Here is a 19,788-nt window from a genome sequence, read left to right as displayed (position 1 = left end):
TGAAATATTACTGAGGCCTGACCTCATCCTTGCTGCGGTTCACAGTAGAAAGACGTGGTCTCTGCCAAGGTAACTTAAGTCAAACTAAGATATCTAAGTCAACAGAAGGAGAGCTCAGGGAGAGAACTGTGGATCTTCAGACTCCTGATGAGATTACAGGGCCTTCTTTAATACTGATAACATCCTTTTGGCTCTCGGAGCAGTGCCATGGTGGTCGGAAAGAACAAGCGCCTTACGAAAGGCGGTAAAAAGGGAGCCAAGAAGGAAGTGGTTGACCCATTTTCTAAGAAAGATTGGTATGATGTGAAAGCACCAGCTATGTTCAATATAAGAAATATTGGGAAACCACTAGTCACGAGAACTCAAGGAACCAAAATCCCATCTGATGGCCTCAAGGGTCGTGTGTTTGCAGTGAGCCTTGCTGATCTGCAGAATGATGAAGTTGCATTTAGAAAATTCAAGCTTATTACTGAGGATGTTCAGGGCAAAAACTGCCTGACTAATTTCCATGGCGTGGATCTTACCCGTGACAAAATGTGCTCCATGGTCAAAAAATGGCAGACCACGACTGAAGCTCACGTTGATGTCAAGACTACCGATGGTTATTTGCTTCGTCTCTTCTGTGTGGGTTTTACTAAAAAACGCAACACTCAGGTTCGGAAGACCTCTTATGCCCAGCACCAGCAGGTCCGCCAGATCCGCAAGAAGATGATGGAAATCATGACCCGAGAGGTGCAGACAAATGACTTGAAAGAGGTGGTCAATAAACTGATTCCAGACAGCATTGGAAAAGACATAGAAAAGGCCTGCCAACCTATTTATCCACTCCATGATGTCTTTGTTAGAAAAGTAAAAATGCTGAAGAAACCCAAGTTTGAATTGGGAAAACTCATGGAGCTACATGGTGAAGGTAGTAGTTCTGGAAAAGCTACTGGGGACGAGACAGGTGCTAAAGTTGAACGAGCTGATGGACATGAGCCACCAGTCCAGGAATCTGTTTAAAAATCAGACTTTTAATTGTGACAAATAAAAGACCTCATTTGTGATAAAAAAAAAAATACTGATAACATGACAGATATTAGATCATGATCATATACTCAGGCACAAAAGCTGAGTAAGGATAAATAAGATAAAGATAAAATTTAAAAAACATTAAAAAAGCCCAGTAATTTCCCAGATTACAAAGAGTTTATTTGCTTAAAGCTCATTTATATGTTAGTTGGGAACTAGGATAACATTTTCTCAAATGTGAGAACTAAATTTACTCAAAAAAAAACTCAGAAAAATATATAGAAGGCAGATGCCTAGGCTAGTCTTATGAACGTTTGTTAATCCATAGGTTTCTTGAACTATAGTGTATAAAATAGAAATGCATGGACTTCCCTGGCAGTCCAGTGGTTAAGACTCCGTGCTTCCGCTGCAGTGGGCGCGGCTTTGATCTCTGGTCGGGGAGCTAAGATCCCACATGCCGTGTGGTGGGGCAAAAAATTTTAAAAAAATAAAAGTAAAAGGATTTCATACTGGCTTTCATGGCAAATATACCATGCAAACAGCTGTACTAAACTGAATTTTGCAGGCTACTGTGGAATGTAACCACGGTTGATAGCACTGTTGGTATAGGAAGATGCAGGCCTCAGTGTGTTGCATTGAAAGGAGTGTGTTGGCAGCTCATCTTTTTCTTGGCTGAGTTACTGGAGTCCTTGGACAAGTTGAAAGGAACAAGTCTGCAGTGGGTCCTGCCTCAATAAAGGCCCACTCTCACAGCCCAAGTCAGACGTAGCTTGATGGTAGGGACATTTTCATTTGCATTCGTCAAGTGCAAGTCTCAGATCTCAAATCTTTTCCCTTTTTATTCCCATTCACCAAATGTACTGAATTTAATACAAGCAGTGGAACCTGACAGATTTACTCTCAGGGTAGAGGATTTGAGAATGTCTCGTTCTCCCTGGCATTGGGACGCTGGTCAGTGAGGATATAGCATTTTGGCTGCAGGCAGGGCTGACCGGTACTGCTCCTTTCTCAAGCCTAGCTACTGGCTCCTTTCCCACAGGCACAAAGGATGCATTCACTCCTGAATGACCTCTCCTGTTGACTGAATGAAATGGGAAGCGGGGAGCCTGGGAGCAGTTGGCAGCCAGGATCTTTCCTTTTTCACCAGCCCCAGGGCCAAAGGTGAATTTTGCAATAAATTCCTTCTTGTACATCAGCCAACAGAGGCCAGCTCTCACATAATGAGAATTTTCTTAATAAAAATTGGGTATTATTCAGAATAATAAGATAATGACAGTAATTCACTTTTAAGTATTAATAAGTAAACAGCCACCAAATTTTAAATATTAGAAGATGACAAAATACCTAACTCTATAAAAGATTTCAGAACAAACTCTTTTCTTTTTTTACTAAGTGACTTTTAATAAATACCTGTTCAGCAGTGATGTCACCTCCCTCACTCTACATGAAATAATAGCTTTTCCAACAAATCAAATTGCAATGTTCTTATAACTTAGAGTGTAGGAGACTGAAGCCTGACCAGTCCTTGGAGATCATCTACTTTAATCCCTCATTGTACAGAGGTAAGACGCAGAAGGAAGATGGTATTTGTCCAAGGTCAGGGAGTAGCTGGCTTTGAACTGGAGCCTGAGTGTCTTACCTTATTTTTTTCACATTATCTGCTCTGCAAAAATATGAGTAGATTTGTGGCCAAAGATTTGTATGTTTCTCAAATAAAAGTTTCCAATTACAAAAATAATACACGCTCAGCGTAGAAAACCAGGCAAAAATAAAGAAAAAAGCAAAACCCACCCACAATCCCATCTCACAGAGATACCACTGTTTAAATTTGGCATGTTTTACTATGTATTTGCATACGCACACATGGATGTGTACAGCTAGCTCGCTTTTGCACTTAACACTCACTATATTTTGAGTATTTCCCTATGTCAATAAAGAGATTTTTTCATGCAACATTGCCAGACTTATTCATATAGGTTCTCACTTTCTTCTGATATTTTCACTATAGAATGAGAGCAGATTCTACCAAGAGTTGCATGCAGATCTAATGCTACCCTTTGATAAAATCGATCAACTTCTGAGAATCATCCTCATTTACTAAAAATGAATGACCCATTTCAAATACACGAGACTCAGTGACAAACCAGTTTCAGTTAGGGTGTCCTACCAATGTATCTTTCATTTTCCACTGTTGACGTCTCAAAAACAAAAGCAAAAGAACAAAGTCAGAATTATACCAGCAATCATAAGACTTTACATTGTCTTGGACAGTGTTATGATGGATAGAGTGGAAGAGTAGCTAAAAAATATGGTTTATAAAGTAATAAAAACATGGAGTGGACATTCAGGATTTCTCTTCCTTGTGTGTCTCAGGGTTGAAAGAGGAATAGGAAGCCACTGTAAGACTAAGTGTGACTCCAGTACCAGTTAGAAGAGTCCGAGCTTTTGAATCATGCAGAGAAACCCCAACCCTTCTTGCTCACAGAATATGTTCCTGAGTCATCCAAGCTTGGGGCTGTCAAAATTATTCAAACCTGGGAAGGGAAAAAGGTGTCGTGGACAACGATCTTTCCAGCTAGCTTTCCTATCCACCTTCCTCTCTACTGCAGTGTGGGCATGTGACCCAGTCAGATCCAATCAGAGTCCTTCCCTGGGATTGCTATATTGACTCTAGGATAAAGAAGTTCTTTCTTTCTAAAAATTGAAGTATAGTTGATTTACAATATTATATTAGTTTCAGGTGTACAACAGTGATTCAATATTTTTATAGATTATACTCCATTTAAAGTCATTAAAAAATATTGGCTATATTCCCTGTGCTGTACAATATATCCTTGTAGCTTATTTATTTTATACATAGTAGTTTGTACCTCTTAACCCCCTACCCCTATCCTGCCCCTCCCCCTCCTTTCCTCTCCCCTCTGGTAACCACTGGTTTGTTCTCTATATCTGTGAGTATGCTTCTTTTTGTTATATTCATTTATTTGTTTTATTTTTTAGATTCCACATATAAGTGATAACATACAGTATTTGTCTTTCTCTGTCTGAGTTATTTCAAGTTCTTTCTTTTTGATGAGGTGGCCATACTCACCTCATAAGAAGCCCTCTGCACATACATACATAGAAGCTGAAACAAACAGAACATCCTGGGGCTGTTGAATCTCTGGAATCAGTCCCTGAGGCACTGTTTTTGGTATCTTTTTTTTTTTTTTTTTGATATTAATGAGCTATGCCAGAATCCTTCCCACCTAGAAGCCAATAAATTCCCTTATGGACATAGGCTAATCTGAGCAGGGTTTCTGTCCCTTACACCTCAAGGGACACCAATAAGTCATGTGGAAACAAGTGTGGTGGCCCAGAAGAGGGCTGCTCTCCAGCCTGAACACTGCCCTATGGCTGCGGTGATCTCTCTTCCCTTCTGCCCACACCAGTAAGAAGCCCATTCGCTTTGAGTGAAAAGCATTCCTTAGATGAAGGACTTCATTAATGATAAAAGCAAAATGCTTTCATTTTTATTTATACATGATGCTCTTTGAGGTACCTGACATCTTCTATTTATACTGGCACCAAATTAGATTTCACATGGACTTCAATTGAGGATAATAACAGCTAGTGAATGAAATATGACCCTATGACTTTCCAATAATTTCAAATGACTGGAAAAGTAAGAACAAAGTTTGATTAAATAATTATCTTACCATTCAGTAAGGAAAGAAGTTAATGTATATGTTAAATATTTCTTAGTATTCATGTGATTTTATTTTATTATTATTATTTTAATTTATGAATTTATTTATCTTTGGCTGCGTTGGGTCTTTGTTGCTGCACACAGGCCTTCTCTAGCTGTGTCTAGGGGGAGGCTACTCTTTGTTGCGGTGAGTGGGCCCCTCACTGCAGTGACTTCTCCTGTTTCAGAGCACAGGTTCTAGGCACACAAGCTTCAGTAGCTGTGGCACATGGGCTCACTAGTTGTCGCTCGTGGGCTCTAGAGCACAGGCTCAGCAGTTGTGGCGTACGGGCTTAGTTGCTCTGCGGCATGTGGGATCTTCCCGGACCAGGGCTCGAACCTAGGTCCCCTGCATTGGCAGGCGGCCTCTTAACCACTGTGCCACCAGGGAAGTCCCCATGTGATTTTATTTATAGTTACCTTCAAAAGATCTAATTCAGAACATTTCTGTGACTGCAGCTCCTTCACTTCTTGGTTTGTATTAGAGAAATGATTCAATAGATGTGCCCAAGAAGTCTTTACCACTTGAAATCATTCGTTTTGAGATACATTGTAAAGATAAGAAAATAATTTGAATGCAAAATTTCTCTAAAGGAGAAAAACAAATGTAAATTGGAACCATTTAAATTTAACTCCTGTCTCCCAGGGTCTATTCTCTCTATCTTTCTTTTAATAACAGAACTCTGCACCCACCTCACCACCAATGCCTTGCAATTTTTAGCTGGGCATGTAGTATTTCACTATGGTACCAGCACATGGTTGCCCCAGGTACATTTCCCAGCCTCCCTTGCAGATGCTTGTGGTGACATAAAGTTCAGGCCAGGGCTTCCCTGGTGGCGCAGTGGTTGAGAGTCCGCCTGCCGATGCAGGGGACACGGGTTCGTGCCCTGGTCTGGGAAGATCCCACATGCCGCGGAGCGGCTGGGCCCGTGAGCCATGGCCGCCGAGCCTGCGCGTCCGGAGCCTGTGCTCCGCAACGGGAGAGGCCACAACTGTGAGAGGCCCGCGTACAGGAAAAAAAAAAAAAAAAAGTTCAGGCCAATGGGAAGTGAGAAAAAATATGTCTGTGACTTGGGGGTCAGTGCCTTAGAAGCATGCCTGGAATTTCCTACTTCTTGCTGGCTGGACACAGCAATGAGTGAAGAAGCAGTCCTGGGTCCAGAGGCAGAAGCCAAATGTTGAGAGTGGCAGAGCTGACCGGTCATGAGGCAGAGCTTTGCCCACGCTGTATTGCCTGCCCATCTTTAGATAATTATGAGAGAGACCCTTCTGTTGTATTTAAATCATTCTAATTGGTCTTTTTGGCATAGCATCTTACTAATTAGTTACCACTTATTAACTAACAGAAAAAAATTTTTGGCAACTAATGCTTTTTAACTTAATTTTTCCCAACTTTCCAATTAAAAATTTCAAATATACAGAAAGTTTAAAGGATACTACAATGAACCTACTACCTAGTTCAAAACTTGTTAATATTTTGCCATATTTTCTTTATATATATATAAATATGAACATATATATATATATATATATATATATATATATGTTCATGTGTGTTTTTTTGAACGTCAAAAAGCATCAATGCGCTACATTCCTACATATTAACTGAAGGTAATTTTTAGCTGGAGAAAATGGAGGGTCATTAGGAGTTTCTGGATTTTTTTTTTCAGTTTCTCCATAGAGTTAGTGTTTAATCATCTAGCATTGAAAGAAAAACATTCCTATGAAAACAAAAGCAACATTCCATGTGAACAGGTGCTGTGCCCAGCTCCCTACGTGTTTTCTAACTGAATCCTCCTCCCAACCCTGTGGTAGGTACTAACATTGTCCATTTTACAGATGAGGACACGGAGGCTTGGAGAGCCTGGGAGAAGCTGTTTGTACACACACACACACACACACACACACACACACACACACACACACACACACCCATCCCCTGGAATCCCTTTCATGGTTTGTTGTCTACCCCTAAGAACACCACTGGATGGAAACCCTACTCTGAGTCAGTGGAAACTAAATACTTTTAAATGACCTGTTGTTTCCTATAAATAATTATCAAAGGGAAATGGGCTGAAGAATTTAACTGAAATAAAGATTTTTAGGTAATAGAAAAATCTGATGAGTTTTTTACTTGAGTCTTCAAAGAAACAGAAAAGTTAAGAAAAGATCTTGGAAGAAAAATTGAGAACATTTAATAGATGGAGGTAAAATCCTGGTCAGAGTCTCTTACCCTGCTTAGCATAGCTATCACTTGCTTGAGTCTATCAAGAGCCCTCCCCCCAAAATAAAGAAAAAAAAATTAAATAGATAAAAGGAAGAGCAAGATAAAAAGAACCTTGCTTTCGGGGCTTCCCTGGTGGCTCAGTGGTTGAGAGTCCGCCTGCCGATGCAGGGGACACGGGTTCATGCCCAGGTCCGGGAAGATCCCACATCCCGCGGAGCGGCTGGGCCCGTGAGCCATGGCCGCTGAGCCTGCGCGTCCGGAGCCTGTGCTCCGCAACGGGAGAGGCCACAACGGTGAGAGGCCCGCGTACAGCAAAAAAAAAAAAAAAAAAAAAACATATTTGTGGACTATAAACAAATTCCAAACGTAAAGGTCTTTATAACTTCAGAAGAAGAAATTCCAACAATATGCTTTCTTCATCATGTGATTCTCAATTCCCTCCCCTATACAGAGGCATGAAATGGCTTTGCTTAACATAAAAGTACTGTTCTATGTTGAGTGCAACTGACTACAAAAAGTCTTATATATCTTGACATTAATCTCAGTAAAAGAGAGAACTTTGTTTTTCAAGGGTTAAACCCTAGATCAGTTTCTACCAGCCCGTGAAATTTATCATTTTACTGAAAACTCATTAAGGATCCTAGGACAATGTTTGTAATTGTCTCAAATTTCCACCAACTGGTTTTTAGAATTAAACACCTTTGGGCTTCCCTGGTGGCGCAGTGGTTAGGCATCTGCCTGCCAATGCAGGGGACACGGGTTTGATCGCTGGCCCAGGAAGATCCCACATTCCGCGGAGCAACTAAGCCCGTGCGCCACAACTACTGAGCCTGCGCTCTAGAGCCCATGAGCCACAACTACTGAAACCCGCGCGCCTAGATCCTGTGCTCCGCAACAAGAGAAGCCCCCACTCGCCACAACCAGAGAAAAGACTGCGCGCCCAATGCAACCAAAAATAAAATAATTTATGTTTGTAAAAAAGAACTAGGGACTTGCCTGGTGGCGCAGTGGATAAGACTCCACGCTCCCAATGCAGGGGGCCCGGGTTCGATCCCTGGTCAGGGAATTGGATCCCGCATGCATGCCGCAACTAAGAGTTCAACTAAGGAGCAACTAAGGAGCCCACCTGCTGCATAAGAGCCGGTTCAGCCAAATAAATAAATAAATAAATAAATCTTTAAATAAATAAATAATAAAAAAATTAAAAAGAACTAAACACCTTTGAAATAATTCTTTGAAAACCTTTATAAATGAAGCCATCCCCTTATCAGCCCCTCCCAAACAACAACTGATTTCAAGGTACAAGCAAAGAATAGTGTCATTACAGACCTACAACTACATAAAAATTGTTTTCAAGGCATGTTATAAATGTATAACTCTCACAAAATATATATGAGATAGCTAAATTAATTCTATGGCAATACTGATAGTCTACTACCTTCTCGAAATAAAATAACAAATTATTTCCACTAGAGAGAATTAAAAGAATTTACAAATTGGTTTTCTATTATAGCTATTACATACTTCAGCTCCAGACTGAACCACCTACATGTTCTGCCTTGAAATAATCTCAATATCCTGAGATTTCCTGCTAGGAAAATTAAAGATTTATCAAAGGAAGAAATAGTAAATCCATTTAGAAGTAGAATTCTAAGCTATAAAATATATTACTCCTGGGCTTCTCATTGATGAAAACTGACCATTTATGTACTTCCTTACTATTATATAAGTGAGCCAGAAATTTTATATTACAATGGATATAAATATAAAGATTACCCAAAGAAAAGCTACCACTAGGCTACTGAATGGTATTTAAAATTAAACAAAAAGAGTTCAAATATTTTCAGGGAATCAGAGAACTGATAGCTAACCCTAAGAAAGGAGACCATGAAGCAGCTGAATTTGGGTCTTATATCTTCACAAACACCAATTCCAGGGCCCTCAGTTAGTCAAAATCCCATGAGGCTGTGAATTCTGTTGATCTTTCTCAAAAGTGATGGCTGTTTGCAGAATGTTTAAAAAAAAAAAAAAAAGAAAGAGAAAAGAAAAGCCTGTAGCATGGTGAGAAGTTGCTTTGGGGAAGGAGAAAGAAGAATGAAAACCTTTTCTGGCCATTCTTTACATAGACCCACCTTGCTTCTTCTTAACCGAATATTTCTTAATGAACTCGTGAAACTTGAGCCACTCTCACCGGGGCTGGGAGGCCCTGCTCACCTGTGGGCTCTAATTCAGTCTTTCTAAAATCTGTGTACTTGGTCACTCCGCTCTCCCCCCATGGGAGGAATATCCTCTCCACCTTTCCACCTCTCTACCTGCTTACCTATGGAGCCAGCTAGAGTCTTTCCAAAATTAATGTTAGACAACGTAGCATGGCTGCATTACATACACTGTCAGTCTAGCTTTGCTAGTTTAGAAAACTTTAAAGTTTTCTAAAACAATATTTTCTTGATATACAGAAAAAGAATCACTTCAAATAATTTTCTGGTCTATTTGCAAACTTCCTGTTTTGAAGGTTATGCTTTAATTAATTAATGCACAGATTGCTTCATTCAATGGTACTATTCTAGGTGTGCATCTAGTAGGGGTCTACTAAGGATAAGGTGACTTGAGGCTCAGCACAGCCCTTCAGCAAAGGGCTAAAAATGACCTTGTGGAGACAATACAAAAGTGCTGTCAGAAGTCAAGATAGACAAGATCACACAGATATCATGCACATTCACTTATAAGGCTTATAACTGTGGAGAGGAAAAAACTTTTCCTCTATCATCTTATGTTCAGTCTCTCAGACCAGCAAATTAAACTAAAAAAAAAGATTAATAGGAGAAAAGGTTTATTTTGGATGCACATGGGAGCTGCACAGAGAAGTGAAAACCCAAACAGGCAGTTAGACCGGGAGATTATATATCATTTTACAAGGGGTGATAAATTGTGGTGAAGTGACTAGACAAAGGAAAAGGGGTTTGGGCTTCTAGGGGCAGTAGATTGTGGGAAGGCAAGTATTTGGGGAAACTAATGGAAAAGAAGGCTTTAGTAAGGTTTGTTTGTGGGGACTACAGTCTGTGTTGTTTCCAGTGATAAGAGTCATCTCTGGTACAGGAGAGGGAGGCAACTTTACAAATGGAAATTTCTGTCACCTTTTAAAAGGGAAATTTATGCTCTGCTTTTGTCAGAAAGGGAGAGGGTAGAGAGGTCCTCCTGTGTCTGCTGTTTTTTAATTGCCTTTAGCTCAAAATAGTAATCCTTATGCCCAAGTGGCATATTTTAGAGTAATATTCTGATCCCCTTCAGAACTGTCTCACATGCCTGTTTGCTGCCACATTTCCCTTGTTATATGCTGGTTCAGAAGACTGTTTCCTTATCAACTCCACACTTCCTCATCTGTTCACCATTTAGAATTACAAAGAGAGTTTAAGGATTAAATGCTTCAGTGTAACATTTAGTTTGTAAAGCATCAATTTTACTCACTTCCGGTGTTTGAGTGGCTGAATTCCACATAACTGGTCTCTGAAGGAACACAACCTGCTTTGTAGCCAAATTCCCTTCACTGCAAATTAAAACAATAGCATTAGTATTTGTAAATTAGTAATTCTCTCTATATTTCACACTTGGCTAGAATGTTCCCCATGTGTCCTTTGTTGAATAATCTTCTGATCCAACAATAATTAGGAAATATGATTCTATATAAGTTGCAGCAGATAAAACAGGGGGGAAATATCCCTAAAAACTAAATATGGTCGTTACAAAAGAATTTTTTTTTTTTTTCCCCCGGCACGTGAGCCTCTCACTGTTGTGGTCTCTCCCGTTGCGGAGCACAGGCTCCAGACGCTCAGGCTCAGCGGCCACGGCTCACGGGCCCAGCCGCCCCGCGGCATGTGGGATTTTCCCGGACCGGGGCACGAACCCACGTCCTCTGCATCGGCAGGCGGACTCCCAACCACTGTGCCACCAGGGAAGCCCCACAAAAGAAAATTTTAATGTTTAAAACTTGTCATCTCACTGTGCTAACATACTTAGTTTCATCTCTTTGTGTCACCTCCTACTCTTTATCAACATGTATTTCTGCATGTCTGTAACTTCTGCGTATTTGCATTCTGTATTCTACGCTTATCCTTTTTCTTGTTTGAACAGTAGGATGATATTCTTAATAGCTGCATGATATCCCAAAGAATTAAGATACCAAAATGTACTAAGCCTTTCCTTTATTATTGTAAAATTAGTCTGTTTCCAGTTTTCTGCTAATTGTAAATAATGCTGCTATAAAAATATGTACAGTCTTCCTTATTCTTTATGACTTATGTCCTTGAGATAAATTCTCAGGAGTGGGATTATTAGGCCAAAAGGGTATGATTTAAGCTCCTTGGTATGCACTGTCAAATTTGTCTCATAAAAAGAAGAGACCAGTGTGGGCTGCCACGTGTGAGAAATTTTATATACACTTTCCATTGAGGGACTTCAGCCACAGCTATTTTCATTTTCAGATGCTTCTTTGTAGTCAGCTACTCAATATTCTCCTTATTTAACTACCATCATGGCAAATTACCCCTTGCCAAAGACTACTTGGGGTTTGGGTTTCTCTGAAATGCTTTTCACAGAGTCTCCATGGATTTATGGGGAGGAGTGTCTGTAGTTAATGTTGCTTAACTACGACTTTTATTATGCAAAAATCCCAAACAAAACCTCACTATTAGCTGCATTTTATGCTGAGCTCCTTTTCTGGGAAACAAATGCAACATTGAAACTCTGGCCCTAGTGGTCAACCCCACACCATTTGAGAATCCCAAACTTACTGATACTATTGAATTTTGAGAAACCGCAAATCTTCCCACAAAGTGGTAATGAGAGACTGCTTCTTTTTTATCTTTATTTTTAAAAGACTGCTTCTAGTCTAATCTTATTTTAGTTTGACTCAATCTCTGATTAGAAGAAAAGACTTGTTATGAAATATATCTTAACTTTGGGGAACAAGTTGAATCATCAGGAGACATCAGTTACGACACAGGTAGGGACCAGCAGTGTATAGAACAGGCTGGTTTATTTGGGAGGCTGGGAGGATACTCGAAAGGGCAGTGGCTTTGGAACCAGATGAGCCCTGGGTTCAAGTCTCAACTCTACTGTAAAACAAAGAATGTTGCCCACCACCCAGTTCTACAAGAATCAAGTCATTAGCCACTGCAGCCACTGACCTACAATTCACCGTGAAAGGAATTCCGGTGAAGGCACTCGGTGCTCTGGAAAAACAAGCCCTTACATAGCTGGAAATATTTCAGGAGAAATTTTTTTATGAACCTGAATTCTTACATCTTCCCATACTTAGAAAAGACCTAACGTCATTAACTGAGATACCTGTTCCTCATGACTAACCTTCTACCTGATGTGTGCTTGATTGCATGGGATCCTTCTCCAAAGCCACAAATATATACTGACCTGCCCGCCTCGCCCCTTGGGAGCAGGTCCTCAGAGCTCTTTGAGAGACTGTATCCTGGGCTAGAGTCCTTAGTAAGTCCCCAAATAAAACTGAAACTCACAGCTCTCATGTCATGTTGGTTTTTTTTTTTCCAGTTGACACTACAATAGCCCATGATACCACCTCATAGCTGGTGACTTTGGCACAGTTTCAAAATTCTCTTACATTTCCTATCAGGGCCTTTGTGATGGTTAAATAAGTCAGTGTGTATGAAGAGCCTCCACCATGCCTGTCACTGGAAGGAGCACAGCAAATGGGATTTCCCTCCAGTTCCTCCATTCGTTTAATGAAATGTGGGGTGGGTTAAGTGGGAGGAAAATATCTCAGAATTAAGAATATCTTCCAGAGAAAATAGTCAAGGGAAAGGGGACACAAGAATAGAGAAGACAAAAGGCTTCCTAGGTCTTTTTACCTCTGCGAAGCTCATTGGCACTCAGTATGAATCTTTTAAGATTTAGCTCTTCCTTCTCCTCACAAAACGTATTACTCAGGCACATCAGCCTATAATAACTCTAGCTTACAGAATTTTATGTTAATTAAAATAATTAAAATGTCCCATGTTTTGCCCAAATTTAAAAACAATTCACTCATTGCCTCCCCCCATTGCTTCAGTGAAGGGAGAGATTTCTTAAACAATACACCAAAAAGGGTAAAAATTGATATATTTGCATATTTTAAAATTAAAAACTTCTGCTAATCGAAAGACATCATAAAGAGTAAAAAGACAAGCCACAGAATCAGAGAGATCATTGCAACACACGTAGCAAATAAATTAAGTCTCATCCAACATCTATTTAAAAACTCCTATAAGTACAATTTTAAATGTGGGCAAAAGATTTAAACAGGTACTTGACAAAAGAAAAATCTCAGTGGTCAACAGACATATGAAAATGCGCTCAATTTTAGTAGCAATTTGGTAAATACAAACTAAAACCACCCTGAGATCATACTATCTATACAGTTACCAGAATGACAAAATTTAAAAGTATGACCAATTTTTTGTTGGAGCAATGGGAACTTTCACATCCTGCTGGTGGGAGAGTAAGCTGCAATATTCAACTTGGAAAGAGTCTGGCATTTATATCTAATAAAGCTAAAAAAATGCCCTGTGAGCCAGCAATTCCACTTCCTGGTCTACACCCTTGAGAAACTCATACCTACACACAACATGGATAAATCTTACAATGCTTTTTTTTTTAATTTAATTTTTAAAATTGTATTATTTTATTTATTGAAGTATAGTTGATTATATGACAATATTATGTTAGTTTCAGGTGTACAACATAGCAATTCAATATTTTTATAGGTTGTACTCCATTTAAAGTTACTACAAAATAGTGGCTATATTTCCCTGTGCTGCACAATATATCCTTGTTGCTTATTTATTTTATACATAGTTGTTTGTAATCTTACAATGTTAAGTGAAAGTGGCAACATGTGGAAGAATATATATAATTCCATTTTTAAAAATTCAAAACAGGCAAAACTAAATCGTACTATTTAGGGATTCAAAGGTGAGTGGTAAGACTATTAGGCAAAATAAGGAAGTGATTATCTTAAAAGTTGGGGTAATATTGCCTCTGCGTGAAGGGAGTGGGTGTGATGGGGAAACACATGGGGTACTTCTAGGGTGCCAGCAATATTCTCTGTCTTGCCCGGTGGTAATTACACAAGTGTTTGTATAATTATAATTATGCACATTTGTGTTTTATGCACTTTCTCTATGTGTGTTTTATTAACAAAATTGTTTTAAGAGTATATGTAATGCTGATATGTAGGAGAATGGTTGTGGATTTATACATGATAAAAATTCTCCCTACCCATTTACATTTATTGTTTCGGTAAAATCTGTCTTGAATTCTATTTTTTTTTTAAATTGAGGTATAGTTGATGTACAATATTATATAAGTTTCAGGTGTACAACATAGTGATTCACAATCTTTAAAGGCTATACTCCATTTATAGTTATTATAAAATAACTTGGCTATATTCCTTGTGCTGTACAATATATCCTTGCAACTTATTTATTTTATACGTCGTAGTCGTACTTCTTAATCCCCTACCTCTATCTTGCCCCTCCCCTTCCCCTTCCCCCTCGCCCTCCCCTCTCCCTACTGGTATCCACTAGTTCTCTGTATCTGTGTGAGTCTGTTTCTTTTTTGTTAGACCTATGAGTTTTAAATCAGGAGAGGTCTTTAGGAATTCATTCACCTGTACCTACTTTTCCTTGAATATATCCTGCACTTTGCTGACTCTGCTATGTGCTTATGGTTGTCAGAAAGAGGAGATACTTTGTGGTATTCATACTTCCACTTTACATCTTCTGTGCTCATAGCAGACATCATTAACTGATCACATTCTTTTCTGCTGATCCTGGTTTTAGAATCCTTGTTTTTATGGTGTTTAGGCAGCCACTACACACAGACCAGTGCTGCTGTGTGAGATGACACCTATTTATTGTTCCTGGTTAGCCCTATCTGCCACCAGAAATATTCTCTCTAAAACTACTTTTGGAAGCTCTATTCTTTCTTAACGGTGCCTGCCCCTCAGACTTCTCAGCCTCCACACACCTCCTCTCCTCTTTCACTAATGTCCTCTACCATATTCACCTGCTTTACACTCAACTTTTTTCATTATTGCTTCCCCAAGGAGACTTTTTATACATTTTCTCCCGAATTCCTTCCCGTTGCCCCATTAAATTTTAATAACAAAGATATGCCATGTATCTGTCTATGTACTGTGACCTTTTGGAGGGCCACAAACCTTTGTAATGTCTAAGATTTTTTTCACCACCCCCATAACCAGTTTTCACCCCCCTGTGGTAATGTCACCTCTATTGAGAATATATGCTCTAGACCACTGTTCCACATTCGTTATTTGTGACTGTATTGTCTCTCCAAGTAGATTATGAGTTCCTGGAAGCCAGGGTCTGCCCCTTGAGTGGGTAAAATATTGCCTTATACATACCAGGCACTCAATAAATATTTGAGTTGAACTGAAAGAACTTTGTTTAAAATAAAATGCAAGAATGTGAATTGGTTTGAATACAAACTGAGTTGGTTTCAAATGAGTGGCTTATTTGCAAGTGCTTAGTCACTTGTGAAATAAAAATCTTATAAACAGATTCCATTTATGGCTTCAAAATGCATTAGACTAGAGAAAACAAAATTGTTAGGTTAATTTGTATTTTCTGATTAGTTTTGCATCATCTTATGCATTAATTAATTGCCATGGTTTAAAACTGAGTTCCCTTACTGAGTTTATGATTAATTTCTCTACCCAAAACTTTATTCGTTTTCTTGTCCCAACCCTGTTCCCCTCAGGATTGAGGCATATCAAGGAAAGGGGCAGGGGGGCTTCCCTGGTGGCGCAGTGGTCAAGAATCCTCCTGCCAATGCAGGGGACACAGCTTCGAGCCCTGGTCTGGGAAGATCCCACATGCTGCAGAGCAACTAAGCCTGTGCGCCACAACTACTGAGCCTGTGCTCTAGAGCCCGCGAGCCACAACTGCTGAAGCCCACGTGCCACAACTACTGAAGCCCACGCACCTAGAGCCCGTGCTCTGCAACAAGAGAAGCCACCGCAATGAGAAGCCTGCGCACCACCACAAAGAGTAGCTCCCGCTTGCCCCAACTAGAGAAAGTCCGTGCCCAGCAATGAAGACCCAACGCAGCCAAAAAACAAACAAACAAACAAATAAATAAATAAAATCTGTAAAAAAAAAAAGAAAAGGGGGGTTGAAACCAAGCAGGACCCTGTGGGGCCTTCTCAGGTACAAAAGCCCCTCTGTGTCCCCTGTTTCTTGTTTGTAGAACAAAAAGCTTTAGTTTTCTAGGTCTTTCCTGAGTTCTAAAGATCAGACACAAGCAGTTAAAGATTAGGACAAGAGGCACAGGACTCTTAGTTCCTCCAGAAGGGATATCTGATGCATATCTTTAAGTTTTTCTGTAGAAATTAAGACCCCCCACCCAGGTGGAGGGTGGTGGCCACATGCTGACCACAAGCAGGGAGACCCCAGACTGGTGGGAACCAGAAGGTTGAGATTCCCAAAACATCGCCCTGTTACCTCACCACCAACCAATCAGAAGGTCCACGAGCTGATCATGCACCCTACAACCCTCTCTCCTAACACTGTCTTTAAAACCCTTGCCTGTGGGCTTCCCTGGTGGTGCAGTGGTTGAGAGTCCGCCTGCCGATGCAGAGGACACGGGTTCGTGCCCCGGTCCGGGAAGATCCCTACATGCCGCGGAGCGGCTGGCCCCGTGAGCCATGGCCGCTGAGCCTGCGCGTCTGGAGCCTGTGCTCCGCAACGAGAGAGGCCACAACAGTGATGAGGCCCGCGTACCGCAAAAACAAAACAAAACAAAACCCTTGCCTGAAAGCCATCGGGAAGTTCGGGTCTTTGGAGCATGTTCTCCTTGCTTAGCACCCTGCAAATAAACCCTTACTTTGCTGCAAACATCCACTGTTAGTTTGGCTTTCTGCACCATGGGCACATGAGCCCTTGACTCGGTAACACAACTCATAAATAAATGAGTAAAATCCTGCTTTTAAAATATGAAGTAGGGCTTCCCTGGTGGTGCAGTGGTTAGGAGTCCGCCTGCCACTGCAGGGGACACGGGTTCGAGCCCTGGTCTGGGAAGATCCCACGTGCCGCGGAGCAGCTAAGCGAGCGTGCCACCAACTACTGAGCCTGTGCTCTAGAGCCCGTGAGCCACAGCTACTGAAGCTGATGCGCCTAGAGCCCGTGCTCCGCAACAAGAGAGGCCATGATAGTGAGAAGCCCACGCACCGCAACGAAGAGTAGCCCCTGCTCGCTGCAACTAGAGAAAGCCCACAAGTAGCAACGAAGACCCAAGGCAGCCAAAAATTAAAAATAAATTTATTTAAAAAATATGAAATAAACTTTACTTTTTAAAAGTAGAATTATAAAATTAAATTTTAGCTTGCACCTTTGTAAGCTAGTCCTTAGTCACGAGGTTCCTTTGCCTTATGACCTTCATTTGTTTCTCAGATATCAGTGCATGTGTTAAAGACAAAAAAAGGCACTTCCACAATTTAGCTCCTCCCAGCCCCTCCTCCTGACAAAGTGTTAGAAATTTAAGTTCAGATAAAGAAGTGTGGTAACTAGAAGTATATGTAATAGACAAATTGACTATTTCTTAAAAAACGTGGGCCATATAAAAATGCTGCTCACTGCAAGATTGCTACAAGCTTAACTCACAATGGAATTACATAATACTGTGTCCACAGAAGTTAAATTAGAAAGGGAAGAGACTGGCATGAAAATGGACCAAACGTGAAACCCTCGACTCTCCCTATACTGTATATAAATAAGCAATTCCTGCCTTGGCTGCCACTTGGGACTTAGAGGAACTTATTTGTGCACTTAAGTGTCTCAAATAACTGCAAAGACTTCTAGTGCTTCTGAGCTGTGGTGACCACAGAGCTGTGGAGCCTTTTCCTTCAGGGGCTGCAGAAAATGGAAGAGGGGGCGGGGCGCCTGACACCACAGTGAGCAGAGGATTTTCTCTTTTTGTTGTTCACATCTTGTCCTTTATGACTAGAATTTTTTTTTTTTGGCTGTGTTGGGTCTTGGTTTCTGTGCCAGGGCTTTCTCTAGTTGCGGCGAGCGGGGGCCACTCTTCATCGCGGTGCGCGGGCCTCTCACTATTGCGGCCTCTCCCGTTGCGGAGCACAGGCTCCGGACGCACAGGCTCAGCTGCCATGGCTCACGGACCCAGTTGCTCCGCGGCATGTGGGATCCTCCCAGACCAGGGCTCGAACCCGTGTCTCCTGCATTAGCAGGCAGATTCTCAACCACTGCCCCATCAGGGAAGCCCTATGACTAGACTTTTTAATATTCTCTGTACAGTATAACTTGATTTATTGTACCAAAAGCCCCTGCCTTTAAATTCTGTCTTCTGAGATATAGATGAGGGTGTACACTTTTCTTCTACTTTGTGTTCTAAAATGCTTTCTCTTTCAATGTTAGGTTATAATTCCATATTTCTGCACGTGCATCAGAATCACCTTGTATTCTTGTTAAAATGCACATTCCCCCTTCCCTGCCCACCCCAGATTATTACTGGGGAGAGGGGAGCTGATCTGAGGTGGCCAAACAGAGGGAACTTTGGCTTCTCCTTCCATTTTCTTCTGGAGATTATTTTAAGGTCAGCAATATTAGCTGCTTGTTCAGCTAATTTGATCCTCTACCAGATTTGCCCTGAAGAATTTAATGTAAATTTTCACCTTGATTTTTTTGAAAAGGATTGGGCCTATTTGTATAATTAATTATATAGTGATAAGGATTAAAAACCCTTAATAACCCTTGAGTAAAGTAGTGGTATCAGATTACCACATCTTGATGTTTCCATGGTAACACAGCTTTAAACCTCAGTGGTACGATCTTGCCAAAGGTAATGGAGCCAACAACCTTAACCTAAAGGACACTCTGGGAAAACAACTTTATGCAATCTGATAACAGGATATATTTGTTTGTTTTTATTGAAGTCTAGTTGCTTTATAATACTGTGTTAGTTTCAGGTGTACAAACAGTGATTTAGTGTTCTTGTGGATTATATTCCATTATGGGTTATTACAAAATAACGAGTATGTGAGCAGATAGGGTGGTTGGGGGGTCCCCAGAAAAAGAGAACCAGGCACAACTTTCTTGACATAAGAGAGGCCATTTTGTGATCTAAGCCTGGCCGCAATGCTTGCCCTTGAAAATGTCTCAGCAAATAATGATCTTAAGGGAAAAAAGGAATGCAGGAACAAATGAAAAGCATTCATGAAACAAGAATTCAGCAACAAAACAGTCCTAGGTCCTCCTCAAGGTATGTCCATAACAATCTGATACAGATCTTTGAGTTCTGCAGGAACTAAGGCCCCACCCAGGTGGAGTATGGTAACTACAGGCTATGACCTCAGCCTGGTCAGAACCTAAGGAATGATGATGTTGACCTTTTCTGACTCTTGTGACTTCAATCAACTAAAGCTTAGACTCTGGTTGACCTTCCCCCCAATTCTATGCAGAATTCTCCTCTGCTCCAGCCCCTTCATGAACACACATGTACCCTTAGCTTGAAACTCCCCTAGTTTTGCTGTTCAGGGGAACACTGCTTTGGGAAAGATTCCCCCATGTTCTCCTTACTTGCTGCAAGTAATAAATCCTTCCTTCTCTTGATCTTGGCTTGGTTGTATATTTTGGCTTGACACCTACCAGGAGGCAAACCCAGTTTTCGGGTAACAGGTATAATTCCCTGTGCTATACAGTATATCCCTGTTGCTTATCTATTTTAAATGTAGCAGTTTGTATCTGTTAATCCCATAAGCCTAATTTGTTCCTCCCTCTTT

At 40.7% G+C, this 19,788-nt stretch overlaps 1 protein-coding gene and 1 pseudogene across 1 annotated transcript in view; one reads left to right on the top strand and one right to left on the bottom strand.

The window, feature by feature from the left end:
• Nucleotides 1–19,788, bottom strand: part of RFTN2 (raftlin family member 2) — a 59,654-nt gene that overhangs the window by 842 nt on the left and 39,024 nt on the right. The window contains exon 9 of the mRNA XM_007465694.1: nucleotides 10,431–10,509. Coding sequence (XP_007465756.1) covers nucleotides 10,431–10,509 — 79 coding nt within the window. The remainder of the gene's footprint in view (nucleotides 1–10,430; nucleotides 10,510–19,788) is intronic.
• Nucleotides 208–1,002, top strand: LOC103072791 (40S ribosomal protein S3a pseudogene; annotated as a pseudogene).

Source organism: Lipotes vexillifer, unplaced genomic scaffold, assembly GCF_000442215.2.
Source record: "Lipotes vexillifer unplaced genomic scaffold, Lipotes_vexillifer_v1.1 scaffold113, whole genome shotgun sequence".
NCBI classification, from domain to species: domain Eukaryota; kingdom Metazoa; phylum Chordata; class Mammalia; order Artiodactyla; family Lipotidae; genus Lipotes; species Lipotes vexillifer.
Note: the sequence above shows the minus strand (reverse complement) of the source record. Positions and strands in the feature narration are given on the sequence as shown.